Genomic DNA, 15,159 nt, shown 5'->3' on the forward strand with positions numbered 1-15,159 from the left:
TGGTACCTCTGGTACCCCATCTCTTCCAAGTCCCCCTGCTCTTACTCCCCTCGCAGGCGATGTCCCCACCGGGGTCCCGGGAGGTGTTGGAAGGCCAGGCGGCGCCCCTCCCCCCCCGGGGGGCTCAGCATTCCTAGGGCTGGGGGCGGGGGGTGTCGCCTCGCAGCCGCCCCCGGGGCGCGCAGCTAGGCCCCGCTGCGGGAGCGCGGCAGTGACTCACCGCTGTAACCCGACACCGCCCCGCCGCCCTTCCCCCAGCCCCGCAGCTCCGGCCTGGCCGCCGCCGTCACCGTCACCACCACCACCGACCAGAAAATGAACCGGCGCCCGAGCCCGCGGTGCCCCGGCTCGGATCGCCAACGGGCTCCGGCAGCGTCCGGCTCGCTGCGCGCTCGCTCTCCGGAGCCCGGAGCCCCACGAGCCGCAGCCTCCACCTGGGGGCGAGCAGGAACGGAGGCCGAGCGGCCCGAGGCGGACGCGGCGGTGGGAGGCCGGCGGTAGCTGCGGCCGCGAGCCCGGGGAGCGCTGCGCCGGGCCGGGCCGGGCCGCCAGCCTTCCCCTGCCCTGCGCCCTTCCCCCGGCGGCGGAGCGAGGACAAAGCCCCCCGGCCGTCCCCTCCTCGGGCCTGCGCCGCGCCGCACAAAGGGCGGGTTGCGACCCCGCAGCCAGCGCGCTCTGGGGTCCGAGGGGCCCCGGCGGCGGCGACGAGGGAAGCCCGGCGGCCGCGCCGCCCCCCGGCCCGCTCCCCTCCCCGGGGACCGCGAGCACCGCCCGGCCCGCCCCCGGCCGTCTGCGCGCCGTGTCGGGGGAGGGGCTGGGGGCGCGGCGCCCCACAAAACACTCCCCCTCGGGCGCGCGGAGCCACCCCTCGGCCGGCCGCCCTCCCCGCTGCAAACACCAGCGCCGCCGCCGCCGCCACCTCGCCCGACGCTCCGCACAGCTCGCCGCGGCCGGGGGGCGGGGGCCGGCGCGCCGACTGTGCGCGCCCGGGGCGCCAGATGTGCAGTTCCCGCTGCCGCCCGTGACCGAGCCGCAGCCTCGGCGCGACCCGGCCGCTCCCCTCATGCGGCGGGGGCGACCTTAAAAGCGCACCCCGGCTTCTCCCCATCCCCCGCCGCCTTGCCTGGAATCCCCGGCACCCCGAGCGCTGCGCCCGGGTCCCTGCCTTCTCCAGCCCGGCTCCTCATCCCCGCTCCCCATCTTTGGACATGGAAGGGGCCGCTGCGCCCGAGGCGGGGGACAGCCCCGACCCAAGGCTGGGGGCGCAGGACTCTCCCCCGGCGGCGGCTCCGGAGCCCAGGAAGCCGCACGGGGTGAAGCGCCATCACCACAAACACAACTTGAAGCACCGCTACGAGCTGCAGGAGACCCTGGGCAAAGGCACCTACGGCAAAGTCAAGCGGGCCACCGAGAGGTTTTCGGGCCGCGTGGTGAGTTGCGGGCTGCCGGGGGTGCTCCGGCTGGCCCTGCGAGGCGGTGTGCACGGTGGGACCAGGGGAGGGGGCTTCCTCGGGACCCCTCCCCGCCTTTCCCAGCCAGACGGCTACTTCTCTGCCCGCAGCGCCTCGTGACTCAGGCATGCATCTCTAAACACTTGTTATATCCTGTCTACACATACTTTGGGGCTTTTAATTCCCCCCTTTTTTATCCCCAGCGGCCAAGCATTATGCAGGCTTTGCATGCAGTTTCCAACTTTGGGACTGTGAGATCTTTTGCCCTCCAGACCATGCCTTCTACCTCAAAATAATAATAATGATGATAATAATAATAATACATTCCCACATGCTCAGTTCGGAGCTGGTCCCTCCAGTCCCATGTCCTGTCCTTGTCCCCAGATTCCCCTGTGAAGCCACACAGAGCGTCTCTGCACCCTCGCATCCTGGGCGCCCGTCAGGCTATGCTGTAGCTGGAAGGAAGGGCTCGCGTCTGCCCGGGTTGTGACAGTTTGCATGGTGGCCGCTGGAAATGCCCAGAGTATGGGGAGCGTCAGATGGACGCTGCGGCAGAGTTCATGCTATGCTGGTCCAGGCTGCGGGACTGCCAAATGTCTAAAATGGGGCGGTGTGTGTGTGTAGGGGTGGGGGGTGCCTGCTTACCCAGCTGCCCTGAGACGGCTGAAACCCTGGAAGGGTCCCAGCACTATATGCTGGGGGTGGTGGTGGTATCTTTCTCATCTTGTAACAGCTCTGATGGGTCTCTCTGTAAGACAGAACCCTGAAACGCACACGTCTGGTGACTGGGGACTGGGGTTCAAAGGGACTGACTGACTTGCAGAAAGATTGGGTGGGATGTGTGGCCGAACATTAACATGGTTCTTTGATTTGAAACAGATCAGGTGTATTTTAATTGATTTTCAGCCAAAGTTACAAACTATTAGGAGCCTTCTCCTGTGCGCTTCTGGAGGTGTGGGGGTGTTTTGGGGGCCCAGGGTTGCTCATAAACGTAACAAATGACTGTGAGGGTGAGGGAGGAGGTTGGTGGGTGGTGGAAGAAGCAAAATGAGCTGTCAGATGTGGGGTTGGTGTTGATTTTTCCTTTTGCATTTGTAAGTGGGTGCCCATCAGCTAAAGCTTAGCACCCCAATTCTTGCCTGTACCGGGATAAGCTTCTGATTTCTTAGATTCTGGGTTGATATAGTTTTATCATAGAACTTTTAAAGAGAGAAGTCTGCTATTGATTAATTTGATGTTTGAGATGGTATTTATACATATTTATACACACATGAAATAATTAACTACTTCACTAGCGAGCAAGTAGCAGGTGCCACTGTGGCGCATGGAATATTCTAAAGAGGAGATGGGCCCTGCGAATGCCTTTTGTGAAGCACACTTTCAGGCTGGTAGGAGAAGCCGAGAGAGACATCATCTCATCCATGCTTTTTTGTTGAAGTGATGCAAACAAAACAAAACAAAAACAAAACAAAAAACACCCCCTCCCAGCAAGCTTAGCCCCCTCCTTGCTCGCGTTGTCATGGTAGCGGTTGGAGAATGGTGCTGGGAAGTTGGGAAGCAGCATAATCAAAAGCAGACGCGGCTGGAGCTGCAGGTTGGCGATGTAAGCCTGGGAGGGGTGGGGTGAGAAGGGTGTCTGGGGCACCCCGATGCTAAAGGCTCTTTCTCAGACTGCAACCTTGTCTTCAGGGGACACCCCCTCTGAGCTTCTTTGGAGTTTCCGGCTTTCTGGTTTAAACAAGGTTAAGAAGGAAAGGGCCTTGTCTTAGTGGGCAGGAGTCTGCCTTTCTCTGCGTGGATGTCTTGCTCTTTATTTGCAGAAATCTGTGAACGTTCCAGCCGGCTTTAGCCAAATGGCCGCTAGGGGGCGCGCTGAGAACGGGAGAAGCTCAATCTCTCAGCTTCGAGTGGGCTCTGTTATTGTCCAGCCCGGTTCAATGTCCCATTGTGCTACTCATTTCAGCTACATCTCGTGTTTTTACCGAGAAATTATGTAAAAAAAAATTAAAGTTGGAAGCAGATCCAGGCCCAAGATACTGGCAATCCCCGAACTGCTTGGTTTCTTCAGTGGGCTGCTTTCTTCCTTAAGAGCTATTGCCAGCTCTTCTGATGAAATCCTTGCATTTTGGGACAGATGAGGAAACTGAGGCTTGGGCTCTGGGGTGTTCCCCTGCCCTGCTGAGTGCATCACTTTCAAGGGCAGTGCAGCGACTTCCTAGAGAAACAGGCAGGTGTAAAGTGCCCTGTGCCTGGCTGAACAGGAGAACGCTTGGGAAACAGACAAAAAGGTTGTGAGTGGATTGTGCTTGCCAGGCAGTGCCTGGTGGCCAAGGATCTGTCCAGGGCTGCAAGAGTTTCCACTGATGGCGTGAAGTTGCAGTTGTCTTCTGGGTCCAGCGCCGCACTGAGCATCCGCCTCTTGCTCTTAAGGCATAGTCGAATTGAGAGAGTGTCCGCCCTTTTGACCCTGGGGGAGAATTTGCCAGTGGTCTTGGTGTGTTCCTTCACATGATCACAGCAGCTGGTGGTGATGCTGGGAATCGGCATTCCTGTGGCAAGCAAACGGCCCTGCTCACAAGAGAAGTGTGTATACGTATTTTAAGTCTGAGAATGGTGTGGCTTGTAATTGTACATCTGGAAGGGACTTGTGAATGCAACATGACGCAGCAGCATCTTCAGCGTGCTGTGCAAGGTGCTGTTGAGGCCAGTTTGCCAAGTGGGGAGCCTGGGGTCAGTGGGTCCTGGCATCTGCTGTCATCATTCCCAAAAGTAGCCATTACAGGCTGCTTGAGCTGGTCCGCAAGGCGGGGACCCCAGGAAACTTCATCCAGAGATGAACAAGCATGACAGCGAGGACCCCTGGCAGACTTGCATTCTGACCCGCAACCTAGCCCTATCCGGCTTGTGATGCATGGGCCATGTCGGTTTTTGAACCTCAGTCTCCTGATCTGTGAAATGGGTTGCTCATAGGCCTTAATTCGGTAGACTCATAACAACAGAATGAAACAATCTGTATAAAGCTTTGAAAGGGAAATTATTAAGCAGTTGATTATTCCTGTTGGCTTTTTTTTTCTCTTTCCTTTCATTTGCAATTTCATGTAGATTCTCCAAGGGGATCAGAGAGGCGTGGTGTCCTGGACCAAGAGCCTACCCTCACACACCCAGAATGAGGGAGGACGTCATCCTATCTTTAGTGCCATTACTTGAACATGCTGGGGCGATGAGGGAGGTGTGTGTGCAGGAAGGGGAGTCCATTAGCTGGGTTCAGATAGGATCTGAAGGCGTTTCTGAAACCTGGAGTCTGGGCCTCGCTGATTGCACAACTTCTGTTTTGGTACAGCTTGGGGGCAGGGCTGCTGGGTGAGCCACAGGCTGGTAACGATGTATGCATTTTGCTGGAGCTTCTGGCCGCACAAAGCATTGGCCCCAAACCCCAAACACACAGCTTTGGTTGGGGAGAGACATCATAGGACCCCCTCGATGTCAAGAGCCAAGGTCAGCATTCTGCTCCAGGTGGTCCCCTCTGTGCAGAATATGAGCTGGAGGAGAGGGCACAGACAGACCTGAGTGTGTCCCTGGCCTGCCTTGGCGGCCGGCTCCAGCCCCTGGCTGTAGTGGTGGCATCCTGGCTTAGCAAGCCAAAGGATGAGACCCAAAGTGGGTTGTTTTAGCACTGGTCCAAAGTCACTTGTAACTTTTTTTTTTTTTTTTGCTGGAAACCTGCACATCAGAAACAACTGATCCGCCTCGCTGGAGGGGGTGTCTCACACGTGTCGTAGCCAAGATGCACAGCCAGTTTCCAAGTGTAGACGACCTGGGCAAACGTGTGGCCTGGGAGTCTCATCCCGTGAGACAGAAGCAAGGCACAGAGGGGCTAAGTCCCTTTTCTGAGCTTCATCAGCTCTGTGACTGAGCTGCGTCTCAGAAACCTGATTCTGGGTTTGGTATTTTTTCATTGCTCATTTGATAAATTTTTACCCAAGTGAGATGAACCTTTTTATGAAGATTTGTTTATTTTAATTTGAAAGGCAGACTTATAGAGAAAAGGAGAGGCAGAGAAGATCTTCCACCTGCTGGTTCACTCAGCAACGGGACACAACAACCAGAGCTGAGGCTGATTTGAAGCCAGGAGCCTGGAGCTTCTTCTGAGTCTCTCATGTGGGTTCGGGGGTCCAAGGACTTAGGCCATCTTCTGCTGCTTTCCCAGGCCAGCTCAAATGTAGGGAGCTGGATTGGAAATGGAGCAGACAGGACTCCAACCAGTGCCCATGTGGGGTGCTGGTATCACAAGCAGAGGTTTAACCTACCATGCCACAGTACCAGCCCCAGAGATTTTCCTTTTTAAAAGAACTTAGGATTTTGTAGAAAATGGAATGTTCTTATAGAACTGGAACTCACTGTCTGACCAAGTTTTATTACCGTGTGCCATCTCCTGCTCAACAGGGAGGCATACGAAACGACCGAGAGCTTAGGCTGGCACAGACAGGGTGACTCGCCGCCAGGTTGAGAGCAGCCTTTGCATAGAAGACAGAAGTTTCCTTGGGGTTTTTGATTTGGGATACGGCTCCTTAAAGCTTGGCTCTTCAGCCCGTGTTTGATTCTGGTCCGGACTCCGCTTCCCTGGGTCATCCCTGCCGGTAGGGTGGCCACCCGCTGCTGTTTTGCAAGAGCCTGGAGTATGTCCTGCTTCCTAGTGCTTTGGGCATTTTCCCTGTGGGATGTACATTCTGGGTTGATCCATTTCCCAGATGCGCAGCGTGACACATACAGAGTTTGAGCAACTTGCTGTGGGTCAGATGGCCGAGTGTGTCGGACAAGCCTGCCAGCTTGGAAGAAGTTTGAAGTTTGTGGCTGCTGGAGAAATTAATCAGCATGTGCCAGGACTTAGCCAGAGGGGCCGGAAGAGCAGCAGGAGGGACCTTGCTGTCCTGGGCTTGTACTCGGCAGCCCCATGACCTATAGGATGGAGTGAGGGTGATGTGCGCCTCCGGCTCTTGTGGGGTGAGTACTGTTGAGGATGACTCTTGGGGGCCCATGCTGTGGCAAAGCAGGTGGAGCTACCACAGGCAGTGCTGACTTTGTGTCTTGGCTGCTCCCATCCAGCCTTGCCCAGACATGGCTGTTGGGGCCATCTGAGAAATGAACCAGTGGATACAAGATCTCTCTCTGTAACTCTGACTTTCAAATAAATACTTTTTTTTTTTTTAAAGGGAGAGGACCATTGATGTGAGTTTTAGATTGAAATAAGAGGCATTTCACACACACGACAGATTCCAGGGTGCTCATTCACATGTGTTTGGGAGAGGTGGATGGGCCAGGGGGTGTGGAATGCAGGGTTTGTGCCAGGACACAGTGAGAGTCAAGATTGGTCCAGTGGGATGGGACAGGGACACATGTAACTGATGCTGAGGACATCCACAGGGCTGAACGGCCCAGAGGGGAAGATGTGCCTGGCAGCACCTGCATCGTGCAGTGGGCTCTCTGGATTCAGTCCTAGCTCTGCTCTTCATTCCAGCTTCCTGCTGATGCGCATCCTGGGCGGAAGCCCTGGTGGTACAGGGACTTGGGGCCCTGCCATTGTGTAGGAGTTCTCAACCCCTGGCTTCGCTGTGGCTCAGCCGAGGCCAGTATGGGTATTTGGGGGAGTGAACGCCTCTGTCTGTCTGTCTCTCTCTCTCTGCCTCTCAAATGAAAAATAATGGTGATGTTAGTAGCAGCTCATTCTGTTTGAGAAGTTGGGGTATTCCATGCTCTGCTAGCTGCTTTATAGACATGGTCCCCCGCTGAGTTCCAACAATGCTGGGAGATGTGCACACTAGTTAGAATGCTGGTGTCAGGCCAGGTACAGCACATCCTGACTAATGGAATCCTAACAGTTCTGTCGTCATCCCATTCTGCAGATAAGAGTCACGGAGAGGTTGTGCTTCATCCCCAAGGTCACCCACAATCACGGAGCCAAGCATGCGGGTGCCAACACCTTGACCTTCTCCATCTCCCTAGAGGTGGGCTGAGCTCCAGGCGGTTTGGAAGCATTTTGGTGTGCTGGCCAGGAGTGGGGAGGTTTTTGCAAGAGTTGGGGTTTGCAAAGATAAGGATCGAGGCTGCTGTCTGCCCGTCCGACCCCGAGTGTGTTCCACAGAAGCAGGGTCAGGGCGCTGTCTGCTGGACTGACACTGGTTCTTTGTTCTCCAGACAGCCTCTGATCCTGGAATGCCCCAGGTAGAGGTGGGGGCTCCGCAGGGGTGAGCTGGTTCACTCCTCGGCCTGCAGAGACTCACCTGTACCTTGCTAGGCTGCCTTGTTCTCCACTTCCTCCTAGGGAGATTAGGGGTGGAGTGAAGGTGTCTTGTTGCTGTGCCCTGTCGAGCTATCTGGACACCAGCCTACAATATTGCCGACCGTCTGCATCTGACAGAGGGCCAGGCATGCAGCAGGTGCTCCACGTGGGCTTGCTGGGTGGAACAGAAGTGCTTGCATCGAACAGGAGACCATCTCGGGAGGTGCAGGGACTGTAGGCCATCGTCCCAGACCACAAGGAGCTGTGGGTTGGTTGGGGAGGACGGACAGGCTGGAAGTGAGTGGAGAGTTAGGCAGCAGAGTCTGCAAAGACAGGCGGGGGGACTTCCGTGTGCCAGTCCCTGTTCTGTTATCCTGGCTCATTTATCTCCAGGGAGAGCCGTCTTTGCAGGGCTTGCCAGGCTCCTGGCTCTAGCTTCCTGTCCTCCACAGCTCCCAAGTCAGACAGCCCCAGTCTCATTTGTCTTGCCCACATGAAAGTCTGGAAGCATCTGTGATTTATGATTTGTGAAGGATCTGCTTTAAAGCAGGATGCGTTTATCATCGAGCTGGCCCAGACGACCCTGCCGAGTGCAGTGATGAGAAGATCCCAGGCCCCCGGAATTCGCTCATCCACCCGGGGGTGAACTCCCTGGAAACGGCACAGGAGCAGCCAGATGTTGGCTGCATGGTGGGGCTCGCCGGGAAACGCCCAACTGCAACATGAAAGCTGGGTGGTTCCATTCCCAAGAGAGATGAAAACTAGGTCCACGTAGAAGCGCATCCACAGATGTTCGTAGGAGTGGTGTTCCTGAGGGCGCCACGGCGGAGGCAGCCCAGCTGCCCATCCAGTGGTGAATGCCTACGCACACGCTGTGGTGAGCCCGCTTTCTTTGTAGAATCTTCTTTAGGGCGAATTGTATAACTTTATGGATAGTGTGTTTATGGAATGCCGTTCAGTGATAAAAATCTCTGTCCATGTTCTGACACGGGTGGACCTATCACGGGATGCTTTACACCAGGGGAGGGAGCTGGTGAGGAAATACCACAGAGTGGATGATCCGTTTCTATGAAACCTCCAGAGGAGGAAATCCAGGATGGGGCATGGGTCGGTGGTGTTGTGGTGTGGGGAGGGGAGGGGTGGGGTGGGAGGTGACTGCAGAATAGCTGATACTGCGGCCGAGGGGACGGGCACACAGCAGGCCTCGGAACTGTGCATCTGCAACAGGTAACTCGGACGCTGTGCGCATTGTACCTTCCTGAAGCTGCTTTTGGTGGTGGGGGGGGTGGGGACGCAGGTGGAAGTCCTTATCTGTCAATCAGGCCTCTGGGGGAGGGGAGGCGGGAAGGAGCTCACAGCTGCTCTGCCTTTTTACGGAGTATGGAGAGGGCTCACCCTGTGAAGGGCACATACAAGGTGCACAGTGCATACGGCCACAGGGCACCCTTGTGTGAATTATACCAAGGCCTCCCTAGGCGGGCCTGTGTGGAAGAGCTCCCATGCCACCCCTGTGGACTGGTGGCCCTGTGAGAACATAGTGGGCTGGGTACTGTTCCTGTGCCCCTCCTGGTGCCTCACCCAGCCTGTGGGGCAGCTTCCATCACTTCACTGGCTGGCAACTGTAAGAAAGACGCAGCATAGATCAAGGTGGGGGTAGGGAGGGACGTCAGCCAGCAACATGCCCAAGACTGTGGGACAATTCAGAGAAGTGGTAGTGTGAGATACTGGGCCTCCTTATCTGGACTCATGGCTTTAACATCCTCCCTGGCGGTGGGGGTGGGGGTGAGGTTGGGATGGGGATGGAGGGGAGGCAAGCAGTGATCTCAGTGATGAAGATGTCTGTGTCCCACATCACAGCACCTGTGTTTGATTCCTGGCTGTGACTGCTGTCTCCGGCTCTCCTCTCACGTGTGCTCACCCTGGGAGGCAGCAGGTGATGGGTAGCTGGGTCCCTGCCACCCATGGAGATTGAGTTCCCAGCTTGTTGACTTCAGTGCATCCCAGCCTTGGTCTTTGCAGGCGTGTGGGCAGTACAGCGTCCTGTGTGAGCTCCCTGTCTCCTCTCAAACAGTTGAGAAGCAGACTCTCTCCTGGGCTGCCATGGGACTAAGATCTGAATTGCTGTTCCCTTTGTCTCCGGTGAGTTTCCTCCCCTCCCGCCACCTCCATTCCCTGCCTCCTTGTTTCTCTGACCCAAGTCTCCCCGCCTCCCCCATTGAGTAAGTGAACAGTGTGGCTTGGATTCTTTGTGCAGTCTCTCCCCCTCCTCCCCCGTCTGACTGGAGGCAGGACTGTTGGATTCATCATTGCCCCCTGGCCTGGTGCTCCAGGCACGTAGTGGACACTCGTAATGAATGAATGAATGAGTGATTGAATGAAGGGACAACTCCAGGAGAATGTCCTAGCAGTCCAGAGAAGGAGCATTGTGTGAAGGTGGGAGGCAGCAGGGATGACCACCCCTGGGTCGCCCCTTGCTCAGTGCTGGGATGCTTGTTGCTACCAGTTGTGTGCCACAGCTGGATAAGAGGGTACTGGCACACGGCCCCGTCCTGAGGTTGGCAGCCCCTTCGCTGCTCCTACACCTGCCTGTCCTCCCCTGGAGAGTCCGGCTTTCCCATTTGAGACGCCCCAGCTATCAGCTCTGCCGACAGGGGGAGCTTGGCCTGCATCAGCAGGCTTTTCCAAACATTTCTGCCTGGGCTGTAAATCACAGACTTTAAGTTTTGTTCGGCAGCTGGAGTGCGGAGGGTAATGTATGCCAGGGGAGAAAACAACAAAACAAAACACCATGATGTGCATTTAAAATTCAAGAATTCCACTCCACTCACTACACGGGTGATCAGGCCACTTGCAGTGGCGGAGTGCTAAGGGGAGGTTCAGGTGGCGCCGGGCTCTGCCTGCTTCTGGTCAGCTGAAAGGCCATTTCTCCCTGTTTAGGAAAAGACCTTTGCTTCTCTCTCTCTCTCTCTCTGTCTGTCTGTCTCTCTCTCTGTATCACCATCAAGCACCTGCTACTTCTATGGGACCACGAGAACAAGATGATCGGATCTGTAATTTGCAAAGGAGCTGCTGGAGCCAGAATGTCCGGGTGTGGGCGTCTACCACAGGTCTCCTGTGCGAACTTGAGACATTCGGCTGGTCCTTCAGGTGTGGGAGGGAAGTGACTGTGAGAGTGAACTGCTTGTGTGTGGGGAAGAGTGTGATCATCTGCTGGGAGTTCGTCTCACCAGGGTCCCTCTAGGAGAGGCAGGGTAGAGGCTGTGTTTCCAGTAGCCTGGGTCCAGAAGGCAGCCCGCAGCATGTGCCCCTGTGTCCAACACCTTGACACCTCCTGGAGCTTCCTGCTGGCTCCTGGGCAGAGCAGCCTGGGGTTCACTGCAAGGAATAGGTGAAGTGCAGCCTCCGGCCCCCACCTCCTGGTGGATGGCGGGAGGGCTCCTTGCTCAGTAGCTTCAGTTCTCAGAATCGCTCTGGCAGCTGAGGGCTTCTCAGAGTTGCCCCTCTTGTCCATTCTGTGGGGGTGCAGATGCATCCCCTTGTGGCTCAGGGCAGCTCTGGCTTCCTAAGCACACCTGGGGGTGGGGTGTGGATGAGGTGGAAAACGTTTCCTGCCAGCCAGCAGACTGCCATTTCATAGGCTGTGAAGTGGGGTGATGAGAGCTGATAGGCCCATTATCCAGTGAGCTCAGAGCCCAGCACTGGAACATGCTGGATTGGGAAACTTAGGGCAGTCATGTATGTGCCCTGGGGGCAGAGTGCCATTGCACATCTTCCCCATTGCTCGTGGAAAATCTGTTTCCCAGGCAGAACAGAGCCCAGTGTTCACCAAGGGGATCAAGGGAACACGTGGACATGCAGGCAGCTGGTGGCAGCCCCCTTGGAGGGGAAAGGGACTCAAGCTCCCCATCCCAAGTCTCAGCCATCTTCTTGGGTGCAGAGAGGAGCCATCTGCCTAGCAACCCAGTAACAGGGCACATTTCCTGAGTGTGTGCTGGGAGCTGTCCTGACCGCCCGTGTGCTTTCATGTTCCAGCCTTTGAACTCGTAGGTGCCTCACGCTCAATCTGCAGACAAGGCAGCAGAGGCCTGCCAGGGGTCCTGTGCGACTCTCTGGATTCCTGGTTATAACTCATGAGCTTCATGGCCTCTCCTAGGAACAGAACCGTAGAAGCTCCTGCAGCTCACTGCCTTGATCTGCATCCACTAGCAGGATACTGGTAGGCACCTGTTGAACCCAGGCTGACAGTCTAGAGACACCGACTCCAGGCTTGTGAAGACAGCAATTGAAGGTACTGAGTTCCTGGATCCCAGTCATTCTTACTCATGGATATCCTACCTCGAATGGCGGTGGAGGGCTGAGGGTCTGGCCACGTTGTCAGGAGACTTGGGTAGGGCTAGCCCTATCATTGCCTCAACTGAAGCTATGTGATCTTTGGGCAAGATGTGTCCCTTCCGTGGGACTGCCGGGGAGTTGTGCTCATTCCCGCTGCCCACTATCACGAGAGGGCATGGTGTGGTATCTTGCTTGTGCCAGAAAAGATCCAAATCCAGAATGCAAATTCAGGGGAGTGCGGGCTGTGTATGGCTTCTACACTCTCGTAAAGTTGAGAAGTTAATTTGGGGACCTTTTCGCCATATTTTGAGGACCTACCCCCACACGCATCTCTACCCCCGCACATGTTTCTGCTCGGCAGTTGAGGGGCAGGGACGGCAAGGAAGAGGTTTCTGCTCTGTCTAGTCCACATTCCATCCCCTTCCAGAAACGCTGTCGGCGGCTGCTGTTGCTGTCTGCTCCTCTGTCTGCCTCCCCTGAAAGACAGATCCCAGCGGGGCTGGGGTTTTCATCACTGCTGTTTGCTGATGCATCCCAAGAGGCAAGGCCAGTGCCTGGCACACGTCAGCATGCCTGTGGCCTGCACACAGGACACTGGCAACTTCTGTCGTACGTGACATCTCAGGATCTAAAGCTTTTTAGGGTTGAAGCCCCTGAAAAACGTTAAAGACCATGAGTCCAAATTTGCAAGAAAAAGCAGATTTTCTTTTTTACTTTACGAAGAACAGATACAGCAGATGCAGGGAGCTTTATTCACTTTCCTAGCAGAGGGATAGAGGTACAGCAGGATTCCTTGCTTTTCCATCTGCTCACCTCTTCTCTTCTCTTCCCTTCCTTCCTTCCTTCCTTCCTTCCTTCCTTCCTTCCTTCCTTCCTTCCTTCCTTCCTTCCTTTCTTCCTTCCTTCCTTCCTTCTCTCTTTCTTTCTTTCTTTCTTTCTGAGCTGCAGAGAAAGCAAAACACAAAAACTCTCCTTCTCCCCTCCCCCAACCTCTTGGCTTCCAGCAGAAAAAACACTTGCTTCTGAAAACAGCTCATGAGGGAAAAAAAATCCTAACAAATATTTTGCATTTCTGGTGGCGGCACAGTCTGAATTCCTTTTAGCCCCACAATGAGTTCTAATTTTATAAAATGTTTGGATTAGCCACCAATTTTCCGGTGGAATTTGGGAGGCTTGTATTCATCCTTAGCCTTGAAGTGAAAAAGCTAGTATTTCCATGCAGTGTCGTGGGCCCAGAGGGACATGCTTGTCAAGGACAAAATGACCAGGCACGGTATGAAGGCGGGTGCGGGTGGCGGGAGAAGGGGATCCCTTGAACAGCTGCGGCCAGACCTTCCAGACCCTGGTGTGTTCTTGAACTGCAGTCTCTGGGGCTTGGCTGGGCTACATACCCCCTTACGACTGAGATCACGGGCTAGGAGAATCCCAGCCCAAGCAGCATGCCTTCAGCCTGGCATTGTTCTTTCAATTCTCCAGAGAGCGTTAGGGCATCTGGCAGTTGGGTGAGTGGCATCTGATGGCATATGGTACATCTCTGGCCCTCCTCCCTCTTGAAGCACAGATGGCCTTTTTTGCATTGTCATTCCTAGTTTGCATCTGTCTCTCTCTGCCACTAGACCTGTGCTGTCTAGTGTGGACCCACGTGATCATGATTGTGAACACAAATTACAGTCAAATCACAATGAGAAAATTGAGTCCTATGTGGTTAGGGGCTACCCTTGGGCAGTACAGCACCCAGTGTTTGCTTCGTCAGAGACAGTTCTGGTGGGCAGGACCAGTGCTGCTGTAGAGGTGAGGTCGAAGGAGGGCGTGTTCTGCCCTCTCGCTCCATGAATTGACTAGCACTTGTTGCTGCCTGGAAGTATCCTCATACGCCACCATCCATCATGTTTGCTGTTCTCTGCAGCTTCTGGGATGGTGTCTGGTAGGTGTAACTGCCCAGACAAGATGTCAGTACACACCGGGGAAGTTGTCTCTCAGGCAGCATTGCCTTACCTCTGCCTGGCACACAGTGGGTCTTCATCAAAGTAGATCAACGGCTCACAGAGGTGCCAGTTGTAATGTGCATTCTGAGTCAAGCATTGTCCTTCCCATTTAGCAGATGAGTAAACCAAAGCGCCGTGAAGCCACTTGCCCACGTTGATGCTGTTTGTCTGTGTGATTCAGACTAGCTCCAGAGTGCCGAGTGTGCCTTTGTATCCCTTCCCACCAGTTGCCTGCAGGCATGGCTTGGGAATCTCCCTGCCGTTGCCTGTTTGGGGATTGGCGTGTGTGGATGTTGGGCTCTCTGTCCGTCTGCAGGTGTCCATCCCTGCCCTCATAGAGCGTGTCTCATCGTTTGGGGCATGTTGCCTTGGGCCTGTGATGTGGAACTGTGGTTCGTGGACAGCTTGGTGCGTGCCTTGTGCCTTGTGTGCACAGCACCAAATGAGGCAGCTGCTGTGTGGCAACACCTCTGCATATTTACAGTGAAGAACTGATGCACGGGGAGGAGCTGATCTGACCACCTAGGAGAGCTGTCTGTGGAGTTAAAACCCTCAGCTGTACCTGGCCCCGCTTGGGCTCCTCCTAATGTCCTGCAGGGTCTCAGATCTGCGTGAATGGGAGAGGCGGCTGGAAACCTGTCTCCTGTCATCCTCAGGCTCACTAGCCTGGTCCTCAGCCATGGGGATTAGTAAGCTGTCCCCACCCATGATCTGAAGCCTCATTCCCACGAAGGTGAACTCCTCCTTTCCCCGCAACCCTCGCCTTTCTTGGCCCATCATGCTTTCTCCATGGAGGACCTGTACGTCCAGAGCCACCCACTGAGCCTGCCCTGGGACCCTTTCTCAGTTTCTCAGTTGCATCATAGGCTGCCGGTAAGTTGGCAGCCAGTTTGTTTTCCTTCCAGGCCCCAGTCATTATGACCTTTTTCTGGCTGTATATTTCGGGAAAATAACTCCAGCCTGCAAAATGGATTCCCTGGGGGGCCTGCTGAAATCCATTTGGAGGGGCTTCTTCCAGTGGGGCTGGGAGGACCTGAAATGGCTTCTAGCGGCTCCCTAGTTCCTAGTCCCCTGCTCACTTTGCTCCATGTCATTGTCTTCCCAAATTGTATAT

At 55.4% G+C, this 15,159-nt stretch overlaps 1 protein-coding gene across 1 annotated transcript in view; it reads left to right on the forward strand.

Annotated features, from left to right (window-relative positions):
• The first annotated feature begins 1,028 nt into the window (after positions 1-1,028).
• The window catches only part of NUAK1 (NUAK family kinase 1), a 60,420-nt gene continuing 46,289 nt past the window's right edge, over positions 1,029-15,159 (forward strand). The window contains exon 1 of the mRNA XM_004589582.2: positions 1,029-1,430. Within this exon, the coding sequence (XP_004589639.2) occupies positions 1,209-1,430 (222 nt within the window). The 5' untranslated portion in view covers positions 1,029-1,208. The remainder of the gene's footprint in view (positions 1,431-15,159) is intronic.

This window comes from Ochotona princeps, chromosome 15 (genome assembly GCF_030435755.1).
Source record: "Ochotona princeps isolate mOchPri1 chromosome 15, mOchPri1.hap1, whole genome shotgun sequence".
NCBI classification, from domain to species: domain Eukaryota; kingdom Metazoa; phylum Chordata; class Mammalia; order Lagomorpha; family Ochotonidae; genus Ochotona; species Ochotona princeps.